General features: G+C 42.0%; 1 protein-coding gene across 2 annotated transcripts in view; it reads right to left on the bottom strand.

Moving 5' to 3' along the window:
• The window catches only part of LOC117973294 (ubiquitin-conjugating enzyme E2 R2), a 38,184-nt gene extending 13,237 nt beyond the window's left edge, over positions 1-24,947 (bottom strand). The window contains exons 1-2 of one of the 2 annotated variants that reach the window (XM_059025009.1): positions 24,242-24,947; positions 23,368-24,146 (exon numbers count right to left, since the gene is read on the bottom strand). In XM_059025009.1, the coding sequence (XP_058880992.1) occupies positions 23,368-23,544 (177 nt within the window). In that variant the 5' untranslated portion in view covers positions 23,545-24,146; positions 24,242-24,947. Of the gene's footprint in view, positions 1-23,367 lie in introns of both variants that reach the window. The other variant, XM_059024946.1, reaches the window with a different exon arrangement.
• Positions 24,948-25,171: the final 224 nt, after the last annotated feature.

The following is a 25,171-nucleotide window of genomic DNA, read 5'->3' as shown; positions in this document are numbered from 1 at the left end:
CAATTCTTAAAAAGCCCCACTCACACAGCACAAAATTGCTCCATTATAACTTCAGAACCCTTTCACACAGCTAAAGGGATCATGACAGACCAACTTTCAAACCTGTCAGTCAACAGATTGTTCTCATGGCAACGGAAAACCAAAAGAATGACCGAAGAAGTGGATTTGGCTGTGTTTTGTTTGCTTTTAGTTTTCAATTGTATTTATACAATATAAGTTATACAATATGGCAAGTACCAAACTGCAGGTGCTTCAGGCACACTGTAGACGATACAGTATTGTTAAAACAAGTCCAGCTGTTCAGGCAACAGCAGAGAGTGACAATATGGTGGATATTTGCGTTACATAAAGGTCACTGGTGTGAACGCTCGACTTGGGTAAGGGAACGCCAACACGGTGATGTATTTTTATTGTTACGTCTTGTATGCAGTCATGTGGGGTGTGTTGCCATTGAATCCACGCCCACTATAGCGCTTCTGTGCTGGCATAATGCTGGTACAGGAAATTCACACAGCCCAACATGCCGCTTCACTGCTGTAACACCTTGTGAAAGGGGCTTTAGGTGAGGTTCTCCATGCCAAGCTTCTCTCATCCTTCTCCCATGGAAGGGAAAGACACATCTGTCTCTTCTGAGTTGCTCCTTCAATCAACATCAAGCACTAGACACCGAGACTCCCTTGATTTACAGCTGAAAGGCTTTGCAGTGCCGGAAGACCATTTGAAAACATTGATTCCATCACCACACGTGCCCCCAGTGACCGTAACGTCCAGGCCAAATGCCAATGATCAGAAAGGAGCCAGGCACTCACAGGGGACATCATACAATGGAAATGATTTGTGAAATTATCAATGAAACCAAGCAAGCAGTTCCAAAGATATACCCTCTAATACAGCAAAGAGGAAGTTACACTCACTGTATGTGGAAAAGCCTTCAGCACAATCTACAGTAGATACTGATATAATGCAGAATGCCCATACCAAGTGTCCATACCAATTCAATGAGTGGTTCTCAATATAAAGCTGAACAAATGGAAGCGAGTCACTCAGACAGACGTGCTATAACCTACATGTAAATGCTCCCCCCAGGTGGTTAACAAGCTCTAAAAACACAGAATCCAGCGACAGGTTTCTGGCTATGATCTGTCCTATTGAAATCTTTCCCTATAGGAAACTAAGGTCAGCCCATGGACTTCAGTAACAAACCTGGAGCTAAACATACTGAGCAAGAGTGTAAGCTAAGCTTTAAGAGTAGTTAAAACAAAGGCTCAATGTATTTTTTGTTCAAACCTTTCTTGGGGGGGGGGGGGGGGGGGTTCAAAAAAGTGTGTTCAAAATAAAGCATTGCTGCTGCAATTTTAAAGTTTCAAAAACACAAAAACGAATGATTGCAATAAAAGCAGCTATCGTGTTGATTTTTCAGATGATAATCATGATACTAAAATCCCATTATCGTCCCAACACTAACTGAAACAATCAATATCAATTATTTGTCAGCAATGTACTCTTGAAGTGAGGTTTAAAAAGACTACCAGCAGGTGCTGTGGGGAAGACTCTGTGTGTGTGTGTGTGTGTGTGTTGAGCTCTGTCCCAGCTCGTGAAGTGCTGACTCGCTGCCTGCCCTGTACAGCCAGTCCCTGCAACCCTAGAACCTTACATTCTAGCAGCAGAGAGCAGAGCAGAGAGGGGAGTGGGGGAGCACATCGTAAATATGAGAGAGAAAGAAAGAGCGTGAGAGAGAGTGAGAGAGAGAGCGTGAGAGAGAGGAGAGAGAGAGAGCGAAAGAGCGAGAGGAGAGAGAGGCGAGAGAGGCGAGAGAACGAGAGAGTGAGAGGAGAGAGGAGAGTGAGAGAGCGTGAGAGGAGAGAGAGAGCGAGAGAGAGCGTGAGAGGAGAGCGAGAAAGAGCGTGAGAGGAGAGAGAGAGAGAGAGCGAGATGGCCTTTTTAGGGAATGACTCTACTATCCCATCGTGCTGCAAGGGGTGAGAGATGCAATGCAGAAAAGTGATATTAGCCAGGCCACGTACAGTATCAGTGTGTGTCTGTGCCTGTGCCCATACACTATTCTTGTACCGCAGACTGAATCACTTGAGATCTCACCCGATCTCTTTGAAAAGCACATGATTTAAGACGGAAGCCTGTACCCTTACCAAATTAGAAGGAAAAAACTAAAAGAAAACGGAACTGCAACACTTTGATTGTAGCTGCTTGATTATCTGCAAGACAGACCATAGGTTGCAGGCAGAATGTAGTTAAAATGTAGGTCTTAAAATGGTAAAGGCAAATATTCACTGCATTGGTTATATACAGTTGTTTTTATGTTTTTTCCCCCTCCTTGGTAAGCAGTGTACACATACAGCAGTGTTGTATACAATGTATTCTTCGTTTATACAGTACAAAGATTTTATAATTAAAAATAAATAACCGTGCCAGGGCTTTTAGTTTGGCAGACTGGATCAGCTTAGATTTACAGTACAGAGCAGGAAGCACCGAGGGTTAAATTAAGGCAAACTGTGGATACAGCCAGTCAGATGATCGAGGAAGGGGGAGGGACAGTGCAAAAGGGTGCTGTTTGCGAGAGAGGAAGGAAAGGAGGGAGGAGAGAGAGAGAGACTGTATGAGAACAGATGAAGGGAAGGTGAAGGACAAGTGTGAAAGACACAGGGAGGGAAGGAGAAGAAAGGAGTAGAAGAGATCAAATGAAAAAGGAAAGATGAAGCTGCAAAGATGAGCTAATGAGAGATCTGCAGGGAGGGGGAACGAGAGCGTGGGTGAAAGAGCAAACAAACAAAAAAACAGTACAAAAGAGGTCAGACAGAAAGAGAGGGCAGGAGGCAGTGACCACAATATACAGTATACTGCTCTGTCCATTTTACATCAAGTAAATCTCATACAATATTCGGGCTATGGTTTGTGGGCCAGAAAAAAAGTGTCTTCAACATTCGACTACACAGTGTGCGAGATGCTGGGCACAAGCGGGGGTCTGGGGAAAAAAGTGATTTAAAAAGGAACATCTGCATGGCTGTGGGTAGGGTGGTGGGGAGATGAAACTTGATTCAGTTTAGAGGGCAGGAGCACACAGGCTGCAAACACTCCCTCTGTGCCAATTCCACAAAGCTAAATATAGCAGTGCCTCGGTCAGTGTATCTGTGGGGTGTAGACTAGGGGAAAGGTTAGGACTGGGGGCAGGAGGCAGTGTGGTCTAGTGGTGAGCACTGACGACTGGGAGGGAATGTGGGCTACATGTTAGAGCTGAGGGACTGGGAGTCAAGAATGCACCCAATCCTTTGCTGGTTCATTTCTAAAATGTGTTGGATCTGGTCACATTATAATAACTACAGTACAGTTCAGTATGCTGCCTCAGGGCCCACATTAAACCTCTCTCCTGTGAGGATATACAGGGCTAGATCTCCACTTACCTGCATCGAATACACTGCCCTAAATAACCTGGGTTCTTTACTGGCCTTGGGACTGTGGATTAACTGTAGTCAGGCACAGCAGGTATATTAAGGTGACTGTATGGATGGCTTAAATCATTTCCCCCCGGGACAGTTTTGTAAATGAGATGGTTTAATGATCTCAGATTCAAAAGTACTGAAGTCATCAGCTGTAGCTGTGAACCTTTTGTGTAAGATACTGTATGGGGAATAGGCCTACAGTATATTCTAGCAAAGTGATTTCATCAGCTGTTCTTTGACATTATTCCCGTCATTTTTACTGCACAGTCTTGAGCAGCAGTTGTATTTTTGGTTGTCAGTGGAAGTTGATTTGGTGGCGGGACCGCATTACTTCCCAAACTGCATTTATAGACAATTCTGGGTCTCAAAGCGTCTATCAAATGATGTACTCTAAATGACATTTTCCAGAGCTTTAAGTTATATATACCTGATTAGAGGTTTTTAAATTGAAATGCATTTAACCTTTTAAAAACATGTACAATAGACAGTCGTGAGATTTATTGTTGCAGCTGCAATCTTTGTATCCTGTCTGCTTTTAGTTTCTGTGACATAAGCACCAGCTTGATGCATGTGTGTGCACGTGCCTGAAGCCTAATGTACTGCATTGCACCTGGAAGCATTGGAGGACTCGCACATTTCAATGCAGTATGTTCATATAGACCGCAATCACCTTCTAGACCACAGTCACACAATTTGACAGCCTTGTTTGAACTCTGAACTCTGTAGACTTGCTGCTGCGCCAGCACCATAAAATAAGGATGTCCATCGGTTACGTCAGCCTCCACTCAGGGGACACGCTAGGAGAGTGGCCAGCAACTTTGAAATGCCTGTTTATTAAAACACATGTACTGTAATCACGACATATCGTTTAGAACGGGATGCCAAACAGCCAGTTAGCTCAGAATCATGTAGTGTTTAGACTACAGCACACTGCTTTAAAAGCCCAGAGCAGCAGTAATAGCAGTGTGTTTCCTTGAGGTCCCCTGGGCAAACTGCAGCAGATGTAGTTTATTATTCTACTTGAAACACCATCCACAGAGCGCACTAGAAGAGGAATCAGCATTGGAAATGCATTGGGTTACTGTTCTCCGGACTTGCATGTGATAGACCGGCACACTGCAGAGCAAAAAATAGCACACAATGCAAAGTGATCTCTATTTCAATAAAGACTAGCAGTGCAGTGCAGTATATGCACTGCTGACACACGGAGGGCTCTGCACATTTAAATACATGAGGATGTAAACCAGAGCTTTTCAGCCCGGCTGCGGGTACCCCTGGGGGCGCTTCTAATGGTCCTAGGGGATGCGAAGGACGACTCACATATGCAAAGATAAAAATGGAAGTAAAACAACATAATGATCTTAAATTGATTTTCTTTTAAATGGTATTATGTATTATCTCTAAACCACTGTGCAGAAATCTTTCATCTTTGTTTAGCAGCTCAAAGTTCACAGTCTGACTACATTTCAAAATGATCACCCACCTGTACCCATCGTGATTTGAATGGGGCAGGTTTCCACTCTGATATTACAGCATGGGTGCATTTTAGTAACTGCACTAGCGGCAGGTTCAATTGGTTTTGGTGTTTGATAGATTAGCAGATTATCCTGTGAATTGTTTCTCAAATCAAAAATGGATACAATTCTTACTTGCAAAAGAGAATGAAAGAAGAAAACACTTGTTGGCTTTAATACAACGTTTATCATTGTTAATTATCTTCAGGTTAAGGTTTTTTATGTTGTACACTTAAATGGCACACAGTTATGCTGAGACGGGAAGTAAATGGTAACGTGAAACATTTACAGTGCAGACTATTTTGGATTTATTTATTTTTAATAACTTTGCCGAATAGAAAGCGAATACGTGCGTTTCTGAAGAGATTCCCAAATAATGTCTCTTGATTCTGTGCTGAAATGTTTTATGAATTACTGTTTGGTATTCTGTCCTACACCAGCCGTGTGTCAGTCCCAAACTGTTAATCAGATTATACTGCCTTTCATTGCAACCGTGGTACCAATCAGTACAGCGAAAATGTTAAAGGGGTCCTTGAGCTGAAAGCTTCAGACAGAAGGGGTACAGTTTTTAAAAAAGGCTGAAAACCACTGCTCTAAACCATACAGACTCCTGATGTTCAGTATGATAGCAGGTTTGAACTGTACATCTGTACTAAACAAACTTGGATCACAAAAAAGGCAAGACAATAAACAGAACACAGATCTCAGTAAGGAAGGTTTAAACTGTGACTTTTATAGAAACAAAAAATGGCAATGTGCACATATGGGACCTGTAAAAGATCCATGAAGCAAGGTTTTTCATTTCCAGATCTGACTTGAACTACAGTACTAGGAGTCTGGACACACACAAGAATCAACAAATCAATTACAGCTCTGACTCACAGACTTGCCCTAGGACCTCACAGAGAAAGAGACTTCTAGTCTGTTGAAATAAATAAAGGGATTGTTAAGCAGCTGTTCTCAGAGTTTGTGGTAATTCTGTGCAGTCTTTTTTCTTTTCTTTTTTCCTTTCTTTTCTTTTTGGGGATACAAACCTGTCCTGACAGCCCAGCCTGAAGAATCAAAGTTGAGTTGTACCGATATAGCCTGGTGTCTCTGTCGTTGCCAGCTTCAGTGTGCACTCTCATCAAAGTTGAGTTGTACTGATAGCCTGGCGTCTCTGTCGTTGCCAGCTTCAGTGTGCACTCTCAAAGTTGAGTTGTACCAATAGCCTGGTGTCTCTGTCATTGCCAGTTTCAGTGTGCACTCTCACCCAGCACACAAACAAGCTGCCTTGCCCTCAGGAACAGGGACCTTCCACACACACACACACACATACACACAGAGACAGCAGCCCAGCACAGACGCCTCATCCTGAACCACTCCCTCTCGGCTGCCCAGCTCTGCACCTCCAGCAACCTCTCAGCCTCTCCAGGCCTTCATTACATCAGTCTCTATCCTACCTCTCTGTTTTGTTTTGTTTTTTTCTGATTATAGCCCCAGAAAATTCAACACCGTGACAGCACTCTACTGGTATCTCAGAGCCAGCAATGCCAAGCCAGAAGATTAACAGATCACAATCGGAGATCCGACTAATTCAACACAGGGGATCTGAGGTCCGGCTACTTTAATTTGAATACTGAGCAGTGGCATCTTAAGTCTCACATTCATGTGTAAAATGTATTGAGATGCAAGGTGCCTACTTTATCTATCAGGGCTTCAAAAGAGGGTCTGGTTCCGGGTTTACTGTATTTAACACTAGACCGACCAAGGCAGTCATTTTGACCACTTTTGGAATTTAAATATAAATTGCTGTGCGTGTGTTTAAGATCCGGAGCTGTGCTTTCCTGACTTTTCCTAAATATATGTACTAATTATCCTGACAAAGAAAGAATCACGTAGCTGCAAAAGGGAGATAAAATACTGTCATACCTATTCCGACCTGGAGCGGTCAAATTGACTGCTACATATATAAAACATATTATAACAATGAAATGTTGCGGTATTATTTGTATTTATCAGTCGGGACTTGCAGCCTTGTATTGAAGTTTGATTATAACAGTCTGCATTCCTCGAGTGAGCAGTCTTCTGACATTTCTTTGGTTTCAATGCACCTCCTGATGCCCATCAATCAGCCTTGACAGCTCACGGCACCCGGCACTCTGGTTACTATACAAGTCACTCGGTTTTTCCAAGAAATAAATTGTTATCCCAATACACATTGAAATTGGATAGTGGAAGACGCAGAACAGCAAAGCAGTGTTTGGAATTACTGCAAAGTTTACCAAACAACGATTCAGCAGAGACGGACAATGACCAATCTGGCTCTGAAGCAGACTGGGTTTGCGAAGATAAATCTTACAGCAGCAGTGACAGTGAGGAGGATGCCAGTGACGTGCCAGGACTGAGTGCACGAAGCAGAAACCCGGCAACTACAAGAAGATCCCTGGTCAATGCCTTGGAGGAATTAGAAGCTTTCATTGTACTAGTACATGCCCGTGGAGCATTTGGTGTCAGAAGCCTGGGTTACTGCTCATAGCTGTGCCAAAAGCGCAGAGAGTCTGCAGTAAGTGCACTGCATGTGTTGAAAAGCGCAGGATCTGTGTGATGTGTGCCAGCACTTAGGTTTGGTAACCGATTGTAAATGAAGCTCATTCTGTTCACATGTTTATTTCTTCATGTCATTTCGATTCTAGTATGTCTGTGTATAAATGCAGAGCTTTGTTTGCGTATATGTGCTTTGTTATGTAGGCAATATAAACCCATTTATTTAAAAAATATGTGGATACTTATTTATATCATTTCAGTTGTACAGTTTTGTATGTACATGATATACCTGTATATACAAATTTATTTTCAAATTTGTTTATTTCATTTTTTACTGTTTTTTGAGGTTGCCCTTTATGTAATATGTCTGTATATAAACACATTTCTGTTCAAATGTCGGTTTATTTACAATGTTGCGGTTGTGTAGATGCTTTAGATGACGCTCTTGGATATAACTACGACTTGCATTCAATTGTTTGTCCTTTCATTATAATACTGATGTTGTTTTTAATACGCCGGTCAAATTGACCGCTCATGGTTGTTCTAGGTATGAGTATAAACACGCTCGCTCTACTGTTAAAAGACTTTAAAACAAGAGGCGTCATTAGAGATCCTTGGGAGAAACAGCCGATATTAGTTTTGAAATTGACACTATCGTGTCATTTGCTGTACGGGAAGAGCACTTCATTTTAATTTAAATTGTTTCAGACTCGAGTTTGAGCACCCTTATAAAACTGTATCATAGTAAAAGCATAGCAAAGTGTACTGAAGCATAGTGAAAGCATGGTGAAGCACAGAGAGGTATGATAAAGCATATTAAAATATAAGGCAAGCCTGGTTAAGCTATGGTAAATGCATAGCATAACCATTGGAAAAGCATGGGGAAAGTGCAAAAATACTGTGTTAAAACTAAGGAAATACCAGGATATATTTACTTGCTGTCGTAATAATATACCCCTCTTGCACATAGAGTTGAATTTAGTAAGTTCTTGTTATTAAGTTTGAAATGTTTGAGAAGTGCACAGATTTCCATACAGCAAGTGAACTCGTACTGCAGATGGAAAGCTGGTACTGGCAGATGTTTCTGCATTGAATTTCCTAGAACACCAAAGGCATACGAATCTAGTTGTTTTGGTATATATTTAACTGATGTGGTTGAGTTTTATTTTGTATATAATACTAATGAAACATGTGGTACTACTATCACATTGCTAGCTCATTCAGGAGACTAAATGCAAGCTATCTTGCACACTGTAACTGCATGCTGTTAGTATTTGACCAGTTTGGGTCTGAAGTCCAATTAAAACAGAAATAAAAAAAAAATCTGTTTGCTTAGACACAACTCCTGATTGTGCCAGGCAAGAGCACTTATAAACTGAATGACATGATTGATGTACAGTAATTCAGCAAAAATGATAACCGGTGCTCTTCTGGCAAGTTATCTTCATGAGACTCAACGTCTGCAATGCAAAGGGCCAAGGATACGATGCTTGTGCAACTGTCAGGTGCATACAGAAGTGTTTAGTCAATAATCTGCAAGTCGAGGGATAAAGCATGTTTTGTGCACTGCTATGCACACAGATTAAATCTTCTTGTTGACACACGCTGCATGATAACCCTGTCGTAACTTTTTGGGAGTCACTGAACAGCTGTTCACATTTATCAAAAACTCCACCAAGAGACATGGCCTGTTTCTTGCAGTACAGGAAGAATGTGAAAGCCAGCGACTCCTGCTTTACTGAAACTTAGTGAAACTGATGAGTGTAACTAAATGGTCAAGCAGAGCTGACAGCTGCAAAGCCTTTCTTTCCACCACTGAGTCAGTTCTACAGGCACTACGACAAACTCAGACCAACACAGCATTTGACAGATACTATTTTGGTGCAGCTCTGGCACTCTGCAAAGCTGTTGACTTATTTTTGCTTTTATTGGATAGGATTTAGCAGAATTCTTTCAGTAACAGATGTGGCCTCAACATCTGTGGACATGCAGACTTTAAAGAGTAAGTAGAGGGGTTCCAAAAAACACAGCGTCACACGTCCCTACATGCTGCTCCAACTGTTTAAATAACGCACCTGTAATTTCTCTTTTCATTGTTAACATCCTGACAACTTTTTACACTTATAAAACTCAAAGCTCTTTTCAAAATGTCCACTGTAGTGCACTGATAGTGTAAGGATTATTGCCCACATTGTCAAACAGGTAACACAGCAAGAACGATCCATGATGTGGTACAGAACAGAAAAGCCAGAGCACTACGGATTTACAGGACAGATCTCAAACCCCAGTGCACTACAGCGGACATTTTGAGAAGAGCTCTGAAACAGGCTTTAAAAGTTGTAAGTGTAAAAAGTTGTCAGGATGTTAACAATGAAAAGAAATTACAGGTGCACTATTTAAACAGTTGTAGCAACACGTGGGGATGTATAATGTTACTTACTCTAAGATCAGATTAAACATTTCAGACTGAAACTGAAGAGCTTGCTTGAAAAAGCAAGAGTTTCAGGAACAGAGACCAAGAAAAGTACAAAAAGGACCATCCACTCAAAATTGGTAATTGGATAAAAGGAGGGGATACCTACAGTGTGCCCCCTCGAGATGGGTTTTTTTTTTTTGGAGACCATGGGAATTATTTTTGGAGTGGGCGAATCTGGTAAATTTAAGCACAGTGAGAGTACCTTGGTGAGGGTGTGTTTTTTGTTTGTTTTTTTTTTGTTTGTTTTTTTAAAGAGTTTTGGGTACAGAAATGGACAGCTCTGAAACACAGTACAGTAATCCATTGCATATCCGACTGCGGTGAGACCAGAGTAAGGGCGGCTATGTAAAAAGTCGGATAATAATTACTATTCACACAATTATTGTGTTGAGATTCAGCTTTTATTAGGGAGCTCCCCTAAATCCCCTGTTTAGAAAGATACAGGTTATTAATGCTTGTGACAGGGTAGCCGTCTGCAGCGTGTCTGCGTGCATTCGCTGCTGAGTGACAGGCAGGAGATCCAGACGGAGGTTGAAGTTGATACGCCCCCCGCAGGTGAACAGGATGTATTTACATATCAAGTCAACACACTGAACAGCTCACGAGACACTACCAGCAATGGCAGCGCATGGAACACATACAACACGGTGTACGGAAACTTTGGTGATATCTTCAATCTCTTTTTAAATCAATATTTAAAAAATATTTGAAAAAAAAGGCTAACATTTGCACTGAATTCTGCTTTGCAACCCTGGATCTACATACAGAAAGTATGACACAGTTGTAATGCTGGAGCATTGCCACTGTTAAAACACATACCTGCAGGCAGCCTGACAAAAATCTGAAGACTGAGGCAGCTTACAGCTACTACAGTATAGAGGAGATGCAGACCCACCGATGGTAGAGCAGGAATACAGACTGAGGCATCTTACAGCTAATACAGTAGAGAGGAGATGCAGACCCACAGATGGTAGAGATGAAAGACCTTCTGATTATTGCAGCTGAAGCAGAGAGAACTCAGTGAACAGACCTGGAGCATATCAGAGAGGCTGTCTGGAATTCAGCTGAGAGAGACTAAGAAAACATATAGTATTGAAAATCTATGCATGCAGAGCAAGAAATAAAACGAGATGCAGATTTAGATTCCCTTGAAATATGCTTTTCATTTCATTAGATATGCACCATTGATTAAAAGTAGATTTTCTGTTCCCCCCTTGCATGACAGCACACGCTTCATCACAAAACAAACACATATTTAAGGTTAAATTCCATAATAAACACGGCTAATCCAAGGCCATATTTAATACCTTATAAGAAAGTCTTACATCCAATACAATTTTATCACAAGGGCTCAATAGGTATGATAACATCAAGTTTAATACAGGACAGGGTCAGGAGTTGAGGGGCGTTCACACCGGACGCGGTGCGCATGCAGTCTCCTTGCGCGTCTCTCTGCAGTCGCCGCAGACCTCTGCTCACACCGAACACGGCAAGGGAGCGGCAGGGGAAAGTCAGCGGGGTGGGAAAACTCTTTATACTGAAGACACAAAGCTTATTAAAAAAAATATATAAATATAAATATATTTCAAGTAATGAGGAGCGAAACTGGGTGGTGGGGCTGTAAAAGCGACAACACAATACCTGGAACAATGAACAGCAAACAAAAAAAAGATCATTGCGATCGCCCTTCTCTACTGGAGAAAGAAAAATAAACGCAAGATCGCTGTGGATCCGTGACATCCTCAAGAAAAGAATAAGGTACGGCGAATATCATCGGCTGATACGGGAGCTGCGGTTTGATGAAGGCAGATTTCAAACCTACTTAATGTTGTATTATACAACTCTGAAATCAGAAAGAACAACACGCTTTTCCTACCATACCTAATATACTACCCGGAAACAAATAAACCAAGCCACACAATGCAGCTCAGCAAGTATACCTGCTCTCATTACAGCACACAATAGCCACTACTGATTACACACTCCACGACCGGGTTACCTTTCCAGCATGCTCATTATGTGCAGGGCTAGGAGAGTCTGCTGTTCATCGGAATGCTCCGCTGGCTGGTGAAAACAATTTGAAACAAAAAACTAACACAAGCATCATACCACGAACCAGCATCACCTTGTTGAATAAACAGAATTAAAAACCGTGCTTCCACTTGTCATTACTCTGCACACTGTGTAAGAAACCCTCCAAGTCACTGTCTGTACGTCAACCAGGAACAGAATTCTATTTAACCCTTTCAAAAGGACCTTAAAAGAAAAACAAAAGAATAAATAAATAAATATTTGGGACAGTCAACAGCATATTGTCTTTAATAAAAAATCTGTGGCACAGTAGTCTACTGAAAAGAATGTACAGGTGACTGTGTGTGTGTGTGTCAATCATACTTCAGGGAGAGCTTTTCTGACAGAGTTGGTGTTCAGTAAATGTCAAGGCAGCAACTTTCAGGCAATGGGATGGAAATACTGTAAGACTCACAGCAGTTTGATCCATTCCTGGTTTAGGAGTTTAATAAGACACACCTGAGCTTGTTACCTATACACTGTGGTTATTCCCATCCCTGCAACATTTTCCTCTTACTTTCAAAGCAACTAGTTTAATGTGACATCTTGAAGAAATGACCAGCAAGTTTATCAAATCCAAACTGTATGATGATGTTGCTTGAACATTTGGTGTCCTTCGATGTGCAGGTCCCTGGGTGAGGCCATGTTCCACTGGAGGTGATAACACTATCAAGAGTCTACAGCTGGGATACACCAGAACAAAGTCAAGACTGCAACATCACACAGACGTGCAAACACACTAAATATTATTCATGTCCACCAATAAACCTGTACCATTACTAGATAGAAGAATGCCAATACTGTACAGAAAACAAGACGAGAACAGGGTCATGGCGCTCAGTATGTCAAATCACACAGCTCCAACCACTGCAGTACACCACACTGCGTCCTGGCTCCCAAGGGAGGCTGTGTGGTCCAGTGGTTAAAGAAAAGGGCATGTAACCAGGAGGTCCCCGGTTCAAATCCCACCTCAGCCACTGACTCATTGTGTGACCCTGAGCAAGTCACTTAACCTCCTTGTGCTCCGTCTTTCGGGTGAGACGTAGTTGTAAGTGACTCTGCAGCTGATGCACAGTTCACACACCCGAGTCTCTGTAAGTCGCCTTGGATAAAGGTGTCTGCTAAATAAACAAAATAATAATAATAATAACTTCAACCTCTAGACAAGCAGGTCCCAGACTGGGGGCTGGGATACCCTGGAGGCTGTGAGATGGTTACAGGGGGGCCTCAGCACATACAGAAATGTTCTCTTCCAACAACGGAGCCCCAACACCTGGCTTTATATACACGGAATTAAGAATCTTCATTTACAATGCCTGCACTAACAGTTTGTACCATTATACAACAAAGAGGGGGGTTATTACTGTATATATATATACAGTGCCGTGAACAACAGACACAGAATTCACCCATTCCTCACCAACTACTCCACACAGCTCCTAGTTCATGGTACTGTCCCACCTTGACTACTGCAACGCCCTCCTAGCCGGCCTCCCTGCCTCTGCTATCCGTCCGCTCCAGATCATCCAAAACTCCCTGCCAGCCTTGTCTTTTCCCTTCCTCGTTTCTCCCATGCTACATCGCTGCTCTGCTCTCTGCACTGGCTCCCTATCACTGCTCGCATCCAATTCAAAACTCTTGTACTCGTCTATCACTGTCTTGACCTTTTTGCTCCCTCCTATCTCCAGATTATCATTTCTCCCTACACCCCATCTCACCCCCTCCAGCACCGGCAGCTGAAATAATAATAATAATAATAATAATAATAATAATAATAATAATAATAATAGCATTGCTTTGCATACGATATCAAGTCAAAACCTGCACTGCTAAAACAAGTATGTCAGTAACATACCTCCCCTGCCAGTGCTGTAAATTCTAGTTTAACAGTACACCCCTATGCTCTACATCCACGGTATGTATTATACAGTGCATTAAAACAGACGTCCACGTTCCTTCATGCTGGACCCAGATTTAAACTTGTATAATCAATATCAATTGGAAAAGTAATTCTCAAAATACAAATAAAAATGTTACTGACATACTGTGCTTATGTTAGTAAAACAAATCTCTTCTTAATAACGTGTGCTAAGGAATGTCCCAACCAAGTTTAGGCAAATCTTTTATTGGATAAGCAGTTGTCCAGACACACATGTAAGTATGGGCACCTCCACCAGAGCTTATAGCAGGGCTTGAAACTCGCATTAGCCCTGCACCCAGTCCTGGGTTTCAGAATGCCCCTTGTTGAGAGACAGATATATATTGAACTGGCATCAAGAACAATTATGTCCCTAATAAACTTGCTCTGAACTGATCACAGCATGAATAAAGCATACCTTAACCTGTAGGTTTATATTAATGAGAGCTGTAAAATGCTGGAACAGTATATTTAACATCAAGCCCCTGGCTCCTGGATCATTGGAATAATTGAAGTGAAGGTAGGTCTGAAAGCCAGCAATGGGTTTGGGGCCTACGAATTTCAAGCCCTTTTATAGGCCTAACAGCTGCCAGGATATTCATTCCCCGTGGGGAATAATCATTTTCTGTTGATGGTAGTGCAGAAACTTAAGCTGTTATAATGCGTACAGTACACTAAGAGTCTACAGCAAGCAGCCACAACTTCTTCACAGGTAAATTGCTAAATGTACCTTTTACTGAGAGGTCACATGACAGATCGAGGAGCTGTGACTCAGTTGGTATTGCAAAGAGAGATTTGCTACCTCCACGGCAAAGGGATCAGCACCCAGCAGTACTCATCATGTGGGTTTCCAGGAAAGGGCTTTTAAATGCTGGTCAATTACCCGTTTGGTAATGGAGACATCAAACTCCTCGTTCTTTTCAATACATTTCATAACGGCATTCTGCCATTCTTTTCTGCCACAGTTGCAGCTTTACTTTGAATGCCTCAGTTTTGCAATGCCGCTCATTTTCCCTGCATTGCTAAATGTAATTCGTTTAGGTAAGTGAATAAATATGCAAGGTATTCCAGCTAAAGAAGCCAATTCTGATCATCAATAAAATCAGCAAGGGGGTGCTTTTTCTCAGTGAGGAAGGAATGCATTTTGAAATTAAAACAGACGCTGCAGCATCTTCCCATGGGAAAGCCAATGTATTTCAGTGTGCATTAACTGCTGTTCATGATCGGCTCCTAATTCAAATTACAAAGCCTAAAAGCAACGTGCATGTAAAGCACCGGTCTCAGTATAGTTCACACCCTTAACTGCTGCATTTAAAACCTCGAGTAAGTTCTTACAGGCCACAGCTTCAGGGTGTAGAAAGCAGTGGAATTACTTTGAACATTTCTGCAGCACTGGCACCCAGCATTTCACTGCGCATGTCGATTCACGCTGGTAAGATTAGTTCCTCAGCAACTGTGTGCAGTTTTTTGTTTTTTGCAATATGCATTGCAACCAGATAGCACCCTTGCATCGAGAGGGTGACTGATTGTTTTGCAAATGTCTTGCTGTTTCACTAATTGATCATCTTTCTTCTGGAACAACTCATCCTTTCCCAACGCAATCGCGTCTCAAGATGCTGCTTCAATTTGGATGGCTTAAGGCTGTCGGGAGCCAATACCACACAACCAATGACACACGAGTACTGGGACCATCCTCTTTCCAATGCAAGAAGAACCCAACTTAATATAAGACGGTACGGAATTGTGATCATTTTTTGTTTCTTTGAGTTGCATGTAGGATTAGACATTTTTCGCTTTGCATCCGTTTTAACAGCTGTTTTAAAAATCACAAGTAACCGCAAATAAAATGACCTTTTATGCTCTATTTTACAGTTCATATTTAAAGCAGAAGACTGGTGATAAATACATTGCTTCCATAATTACTGCTAATGATTTGTATGCAAATTATATTTATTTTGAATATAGCACAAGAAATTTATAGTGAAACAAAATCTTAACAGTGTGCACTGAACGTCATATTTTGTAGATTGTTTGGAGACCCATCAGAAACCTTGCCTCGACCCATGTTTGGGTCGCGACCCCCACAATGACGTGATGCTGCAGTTTGTTATGAAATTAAACATGTACTTTGTTCAGCTGATGGTAAACAGAATTAGGAAATGATCGGTCTTATTGCTTAAAACACAAACACGTACCAATACAGGTTATTATTGAAGAGCAGAGATGAGTGGTTTCATTTTTGCACTGGATAAATGAACTATGTATAGCAACACTATTAAAAATGTATTTTAATACTAAAACGTGTTATTGGATTTATAGCTGACATTGACATGTGCATGACATTGCACAAGTAAGCTTCCAATGCTGTTTGTTACTAATGATTATAACACATGTGGAGTTTGTGCAATAAAAATAAATAGAACAAAAGGAACCCTATCAACAGCGTAACGTACCTAAACTGCAGCATCCCGACCCATCCCTACACCAAACACAAGCAGAGGATTTTCAAGCACATCTGCTTTGTTTTTTTGAAGACAAAATACAGCAAACTGGATCCTGACAGTAAAAGGGCTTACTGGCGCAAAACCTTTTTTTGTACGGGAAACTAAATGCAAGTAAATGCCAGTGTCAGCTTCGGTGGTGGTTTGAAACATGTGGGCAGTGAAGCTGGCAGCAGGAAGCCTGGCTGGCAGGGCTAGAGTTCAGAGCCTGCAGCTCCAGCAGCGTTTACCACTCACTGCATAACACTGAACACACAAAGCAGAGCCAAGGTGGCACCGCAGCTTAGGATACTGACCCCAAAAAAACAAACACTGCACACTGTTTCTCCTTCTGGTGCCTAACATGCAAACTGGATGCCACTGCAACCAATCCGAACAAACCACTCCTAAGAAAAAAAAAATGTAAAGCACTCATAAAACTTTGTTGACTTTGTTGAACCTTCCACAATGTATTCTTGTTTCCAAAGCATTAGCCGCTGAACACAAACAGAGTATTCCACAGTATGGCCTCTTAACACTTTCTAGTTTAATTGTATAAGTTTCTAATATGGCTTAAAACGCTGCTCAGTTTAGTGTGGCAACAACATGTTGTAATGCTTCTTTTACAGCACATTAACTGACTCAGTAGCAGTGCTGAACACAAAGGGTTATATTGAATTAAGCAGAGTATTTTATTTATTTTATACATACAATAAAAGATATACTGTACGTCAGTACCGGGGCAAATACCTGAATATGCATTCGAAGCCTAAAAATGAAGTCTTTGTCTTCAAGAAAGTACGTATCAAAGTGTTTTGCCTTGCGTCAATTTACCACATTGGCAGAATCCTCGAGGCAGCTTCTAAATTAGCAAGTGTAAAAATAGCTCTGTCTGTGTGTGATTTATATATAATAAAACAAAATATCAACACAGCCACTCCTGGTGCCCGATTTACTGCTGGCTGTCAAAAACCAGCCTTCAGCCTTTTAACCAGAGTCCAGACTGGGAAGAGCATGCAGCACAAGCTGCCAAATAGTGAGCTCTAACTCGCCGGGGCTGCTTCAGATTTAGGAAGCAAGTCAGGTCGGGGTCCGTTTCCATCAGCAACTGAGGCGCTTTCACAACACTGACCCCCTGCAAAGGAAATGTTTGTACAGTGATCAACGGTTTGTTTCTCTGTTTTGTCAAGATCCTAGTTTTTGTTATGTGGAATGTAATAGAATAATGTTATATAATTATGTGGAATGTAATATAAAAAAATAATGCTTTGACATGGACTGAGAAGCCTTGGGAAGAACGGTTTTTGGAATGATGTTTTTTAAATTGCCAGATACTGCATTACAGTGCTTAGTTTTTTCTCTGATTGATTTTCTTTGTATAATGTGCAGTCAGTGCTTTGGTGTTTCAGACACACTGATGTACCTGACATTGTTCATTTAATATGCCCTGACGTTACTGTAAGAAGCAGCTACAGTGTAGTACAACGAACGACTCCCTCCGAGATACGATATTTACACAACCGATGAATCCCTGGAACCAATTACACCAGATATAACAGGTTCTAATCTATCTATCTATCTATCTATCTATCCATCTACACACACACACAGCAACTAGATGATTTCTTGTACCAAATAATCTGCCCATCAACACATGATACAGTACAGAATATCACTAAATGGTGTTCTAGGAGGCTGGCTTGGAAGCACAGCTGATCTGCATACCACCACTGTTCAGACCATTCAAACAGGACTTTCTGTGTATCAAGGTTACAAAAAATAAAATCAAACTTCTCAAAGTGTATGCAAGTCTATCTGCAAATATAAAACATCAAGAAGGGTGCTACCTGAATGATTTAAAGGACTTGGTTCAATTGAACAGACCCCTAATACTTTGCAGAGGGTGACAATAGGCCTGATTCTCAAAGCGGTTTGCTCCAAATCATCATAAGCACAATTCAATGGAAAAAAAAAACCACCAATTAAAACATCTAAAACGAACACGACCCAACTCGATACTTCATTCAGACCCTGGATTAAAAGTCTTTGTTGTTCATTTCTGCTTTGGTAACTTTATTGGGTTCATTTCCCCCTTCTGAAAAACCAAAAAACAAAGAAAGTGTGCGAATGACAACCTGGAGCAAATCGCTTTGAGAATTTATCCCAATGTGTTAAAGTTAAACCAACAAATCACTTTACACCGAGGGACTTGCTGGGTTCAGAACCAAAGGAAAAAAAATCTAATCATGAAGAGGAAAGCCATGTCCTCTGGGGGTCTTGGAAAAGAACAAGATTTGACATGTTCTTTATTAACTATCAGTTCTGTCTAACAAAAGAGAACATAACCTGCTAGTGAAATTCTTTACTTGAAACTGCGAGACAACCCTGTTTCTGTATCTCACTGAGGCTTTGTGTAGTGTGGTAAACACTCCTGCATTTGCAAGCAGGTGCCTCTTCAAGGCAGCAGAGTGTGTGTGTGCGTGCGTGCGTGCGTGTGTGCGTGTGCATGGAGGGCAGGAGGAGGAGGAATGCATCCCAAGGCTATGAATTGTTCCACTCCTGCATCATGAAGGCTGGTAAACAACAGAGTTAGATGGACCAATCTATAATTCAGCGGGTGCTATCAATATTAATCAACGCCCATTTTAATTTTGGATGCATAGCATGAAAGGCACTTTGCAAATGTGTTCATGCGGTACATTTAAGTGTAGAATCTAGCACTGCAGTTCCTCATTCTAATCTAGGACTGTTCTATGTGTTTTGACACTTGCACTGACTGTTGCATTCCCCGTGTGAACTGTAATGCATTGTGCTATGATCAGACTGCTGCTCTGCTTTTAGCCAAGGTGAATATCAATAAATTGAGTCAGATAAAGTACAGTAAATGCATGCTCCACAGATCAGCCCTAACATCCCATTTTAGGGGTGTGCTGATTCATCGAGCCACACAGTGAACCGTGATATTCCTCAACCATACCATTTCCATACAGTAAGTAAAATTGGATCTGCTAACATAAACACGCATTCATTTGTGTCTACAAATATTATTTCTGAGCCTCACCTACCAATCACTGTGTTCACAGTGTTTCTGTCGGTCTGCCGGCAGCGGAGAGTGAAACGGAAGCTGAGCGGAGACAGGTTTTTAATGTTGATAATCTCATCAGGGTGACAGTGAAATTCAACCTGCTCTGGACGGTTTAAAATCCAGTGTGGACTCGCTGCATGTTCTTGAGAAGAGTCATGCTGGATAGAAAATGTGCAAGATTCGAATTTGCAGGGTTCCTGACGGAATAAAATGATTGCAAATGCAACAAATATCTATCTATCTATCTATCTATCTAGTTTTTTCGGGGTTAGTCACATTGGCGCCTGTAACACAAAAATGCTGCCTCTCCCTTTAAAAGCATGTGTCAATATTTATGAATGGGCTAAGACGTCCGTCTGTAAGAGGAAAAAATGCATATCACATGTTTAATAAACTGAAGTGAGAGAAGGAGGGTAACAAATATACGCCCTGGATAAGAAATAAATAATAATAATAATAATAATAATAATAATAATAATAATAATAATAATAATAATAATAATAGCAAATACACTAATCATAATAACAATAATAACAACAACTTCATGGAATACAAATGCTTGCAAGCACAGAGAGGTGCTGTGTTCACACCAGCACAATACAGGAACCCCAGTTTCATGCAGCACTTGTGACGCTGGCCAGACGTGTTGTGTAAACATTTAGCATGTAAGATCAGAAATAGCAGAACCACCTCACTGCAATTTAAACCTGTTTCTACTGAAAAATAAATGTCAGCATGTACTCTTAAGAGCTGTGTGTGTTAAATGCTGTCAGGTCAGGACTTCACATGTAGCATGGGGGCTGCAGCATGCTGTTCCCATGTCACAACTTTCACTGTACACAATGAGAGGTGCTGTCAACCATTCCAGACACAACACTTGCACAATATTTAAAATACACACATGCGGAGTTCACTGTAGTCATCAGCTGCACAGATTAACCAGTCAGCAGTGAGGCAATAAACACACGAGTACAGACATGAAGTCACTGTTTTAGAGTCACTTTAGTGTCTAACAAGTTGTTGTATTTTAAGCAGTTGAATATGGTAGCAACCAACTTGCTCCTGAAGTGGCTCCAGCAATTGGATTTGACCGAGGAGCCGTTGGCTCCTAAGATAACAACTGTGTCTGGAGCCTGGATTTGTAATTTTGTTTTAAAGAAATGTATTTTAAAAGAATAAACAGGAAACAATAGCAAAACAGGCTGTGAAGCTCGTTTGACCAGAAGTGCTTTACCAGTGATATTGCAATGGTAACCCAGCCCTACCCCCTTTACTGTGAGGAATCAAGCAATCTCCCCCACCCCCCTCTCTGTCCAGCACTGCCTCTCAGTCACAAACACTTCATGCTGAATTGAGCTTCACCAGGCCTGTCGATCACACAGTGCAGGAGCACAGAGGAGCACAGAGGAGCACAGTGCCCAGACCCGCTGCCAACAACAGAGCTTCGGTGCCTATTGAGCACAACACAGGCTCACTGGACAGCACACTCTCCTCGGGGACAGAAGGTCACTGCTCCCAAACCAGCATGGTATGGGAGGGAAACACAGCATGCTGTTCGGGATAAGCTAGTTTTGAGATAACCTGAATAAGCTCTATCTACAGTCTGAGCAAGAGAAACCCTGCTAAAAGCACCTACTATTACAAACCCCACGTGCATGGTGCTGAGGACTTCTAGATGGCAAAACCTCATACTATGCTAGCTTTTTTGTTTGTGTAAAGTGTAAGACGTTGTTTTTATTTGTGTGCATGTTGGTTGTGTGTGTGTGCGTGCGTGTGTGTGCATTGCTGTGGAAATGTATTACAGTTATCTATCCAGGGAATGTCTCTGAGCAACAGCAGCCCTTGTTCTGCTCCCCGTTGCTGTGATCCTGAACAGACACAAGACTGGCAAAGACAGGAAAAGAAGGCAGCGCTTTTTCTCTGCTGCCCTTGAGGGTTTCAGTCTAGGAGACGAGGGAAAAGTTTACCCAAGATTCGTATATGATGTTTTTTTGTTTAAACAAGAAAAAGAATGTTCAGCAGCAATATACAGTGCCGTGCCTTCTGTTAAAGTAATCCAGATTTGAACTATTTAAACTATATCCAAGATCCCATCTTTGGGATTGTACACCCTGCACCACAACGAACACTTATAACACTCCAGCACAGCAGCTCAGTGCCTTATAAAGCTGCTTTATCAGCTCCTTGTACCACAACGAACACTTACAAAAATGCTCCACTCTCGTCTCTCTAAGGCGCACATCCTCCAGCACACCTTACTCTACACCTTTTCTTCTTGCATCACAATCACATCTCTAACCCTTAAATACCCCGTTTCGAGCTCTGTGTAGCTCTTTCAGCTTGTTCATCACATTGATGCAGTTCCTGAAATGTTTCACTCCCTTTCTAATCTTCCCAGCAGTTAAGAAATCACTTCCCTCCCCCATCTTTGATTTGTTGCTCAATACTTCTCCATTCCATTATGATTTATTTATTTATTGTTTTAACACATGTTCAAAAATAATTATTTTAACCCACCACTTAAAAACTGAAATTGGTAGCCTTTCAAACAGCTTCCCCCTCCCTGCCTCAAACTGTTCATTGCTACCTTCCCCTTTAAGCATTGCCCTAACTACTGATTTTAACTGAAATGTGATATTCTGTAATGTGATTTTCTGTACTGTGATATTTTGTAACCACTGTAAGTCTGCTATGAAATCAATAACACTAACAGTGTACTGTACCGAAGTGATCATGTGCTCTCCAGCTACAGGACACCCCACTGGAGGACAGACTGAAAACGCTGCTGCCTTTCTCACACTCTGACAAGTACTGCATCCCAGGTTAAAACCACCACCACCAATTAAAGCTGCTAAACCAAGTTCAGTGGGTATCCCAAAACAAAGAGGAGGCTGGGCATTGGCAATGCAGCAACATATGTTTAAATACACTGTGTACTGTAGCATCAGATCCACAGTATGATTTGTTTGTTTAGCAGACCCTTTAGCCAAGTCCACTTAGGGTGTGTGAACTATGCATCAGCTGCAGAGTCACCTACAGCATCATCTCTGGAGCACAAGGAGGTGAAGTGACTTGCTCAGGGTCACACAGTGAGTCAGTGAGTGAGTTGGGATTTGAACCGGGGACCTCTTGGTTACAAGCCCCCTTTTTTTTAACCACTGGACCACACAACCTCCTATGTGCAACTAAATACAATATTATGAATGACAGGGACGGCAGAGGGGAGTATATTCACCTTTACCACACAGGTTCAGCTAACAAACCCTGTTTACAAACTGACAGGCAAGAGCTGCTGACTGGGGGAAGCACTGCTTCCAATACTGACGGAGATTCTCACAAAACCTGATCTGCAATATAGGATGGGAACTGCTGTGGCTCAGCCTTTTACCAACACTGTCTAAAACATGACCTGATTCTAAAACAAGCTTCACTGTGTAATATTATCACCATTGTGCTTTTATATAAAAAGGACATTTTCCTTATTATAATGCTTTTACTTGAATTGCTTGAGGTGTGTTGCTATAGAATTTGGGGTTTGCAAAGACACCATGAATGGTGTCCAGTTTACTACATTCTTGACTTTACAAAACAGACGTATAGACTCATCGTGCTGCACTGGGATGTGTGGCTGTATGTGAACGCAGAGCAACTTCTAACCCATTGTCAGTATGTGCATATATAACCCATGGGGCAAATCTTACACCGAAATGTGTCCCAGTTGTGAACCAGTTAGACAAAGAATAAACATATTAATGTAAATAAAGAAACAAACACAATGTGCGCTTTGCGTGTACTAGCCCCCCCCTCCCCCCTTATTAGGGCCCCATGGCGGGTAGCTTTACCTTAAAATAGCCCCCCTCGTACAGTGTGTTGGGGGGCCCAAAGATCGCCACCTCCCAGTTGTAAAGATCGGACTCCTCCACTAGGGTTATGCGGAACCCCTCCACCGGCTCCTCCTGCAGAGACTTGAGCTCCAACATCAGCGCTTTCTGCGAGCTGGGCATCTGCTGCTGAGCCATACTGCAGTACAGCCGGACCGGGGCGACACTGGGACTAATAGAAATCAGTCGGAATCTCGGATGCTGAGATGGCCTCGGACTGTGATTGTGTGCAGGAGGCTCCGGTTCCCAGCTGAGTCGATGAAGTTAAACGGGACCGCAACTTCTGAAATACATCCACTGATGACTAGTATTAGTCGGAAACCCAATTTATGTTGTGGCAGCCCTGGGGAAAAAAGCAGTCTTAATGAGGAATGGACCTTGATCAGTCCCAAACAGGCCAAGCAAATCCCGGTCCAGGAGATTTATTAAGAACGGGTTAATCCGCAAACTCGGGTTAAATCTGACCAAGAGCCAGTCTGGACGTACTCGATCCGAAGTCCCCCAAAATAGAACAGATCCGACTAAACAAACGTGAGGGGAACGAATGTGTCTTCCTTGAGTTAATTATGGGATGTCGATTCGAAGTACAAGGCGTGCTGGGGTCGGCGTGATCCTGCGGGTCCTGGACCAAACCGAACCGAGAAATCAGGCCGCAGCGGTGGGGGTAAACTGGGGAAGGGTTATCAAAGGGGGGAGGGGAGAGAGTGTGAAGAATCCATTTACAACCCACAATAACCAATCTAAAACAAGAAACAAAAGAACTGTTATAATTTAAAATAACAACGCGACTCTTGCCATAGAAAGAGCAGAAGCACTAAAAAAAAAAGGATCTCACTTTGTTTCAACTTGACTCATTCCGCAATGCTGCTATCATTGCCAGAAATAATAATAATAATAATAAAAATTAAAAAAAACTGAAATTATAACAACATGAAAAAAGAAATGGCAATGCAGCTCCGTGGTCCGACTTTCCAAAAGAAGCAGACAAGCGAACTATCGAGGTGCTGCTGTTAGAAATATAAACCGAAGAGGGGGTTAGAACCCGAGTTCTGTGAAAACAAACAGAAAAACAACAACCCAGACGCGTGGCTTCCTTCTCTTATCCGAGGTGATAGATGTTAGATCACGGGTCTCCTAGCTCCTCCGAGTCCTTCCAGTTTCTGGGCTTATTTATTTATTTATTTCCTTTGCCAAACAGCCGGGGAAACAAAATCTCTCCCGCTGCCCCCTTCGCCCCCGTCCGGCCGCCTGCGCCTCCGTTTTCGTTGAATTATTATTATTATTATTTTTAAATCTCAGATTTGATACAGTGTCTCGGTTATACGGTAAATACCAGCTGAGTTAACACGCTTTATAGTGTATAATGTATTGTGGTCGGTGCTTATTTATCTTATTTTAGTTAGAAGTAAAGAGAGTCTTGGATACAGATGGATCTCTTCGGCTTCCGGCTGTGCTGATGCTGCTGTGCTGCTCCGCCCTCACGTCGCCAAGTGACCCCAACACGCACAGGGTCACAGCTGCCGTGCGCGCCCACCGCTCAAGCGCGTCCCCGGCGATAACTAATATTGTATAGATTCATAAATTGGTTGAACAAAAATCACATTGCGAAAATCATTGTAACTGCCTTTGTTACCATTGCCTTATACGGACTTATAGTTACACACTTATATACACACTTATTAGCCAAAACTTATATGTTTATTAGTGTTCAGTGGCTAACTGTTCAAGTTGCGAGTGTTCTTTCTGTTGCACAATGTCAATGACA

The sequence above is a fragment of the Acipenser ruthenus genome, chromosome 1, assembly GCF_902713425.1.
Source record: "Acipenser ruthenus chromosome 1, fAciRut3.2 maternal haplotype, whole genome shotgun sequence".
Classification (NCBI taxonomy): Eukaryota; Metazoa; Chordata; class Actinopteri; order Acipenseriformes; family Acipenseridae; genus Acipenser; species Acipenser ruthenus.
The sequence above is the reverse complement of the archived record's forward strand: the minus strand, read 5'-3'. Positions and strand labels throughout refer to the sequence as shown.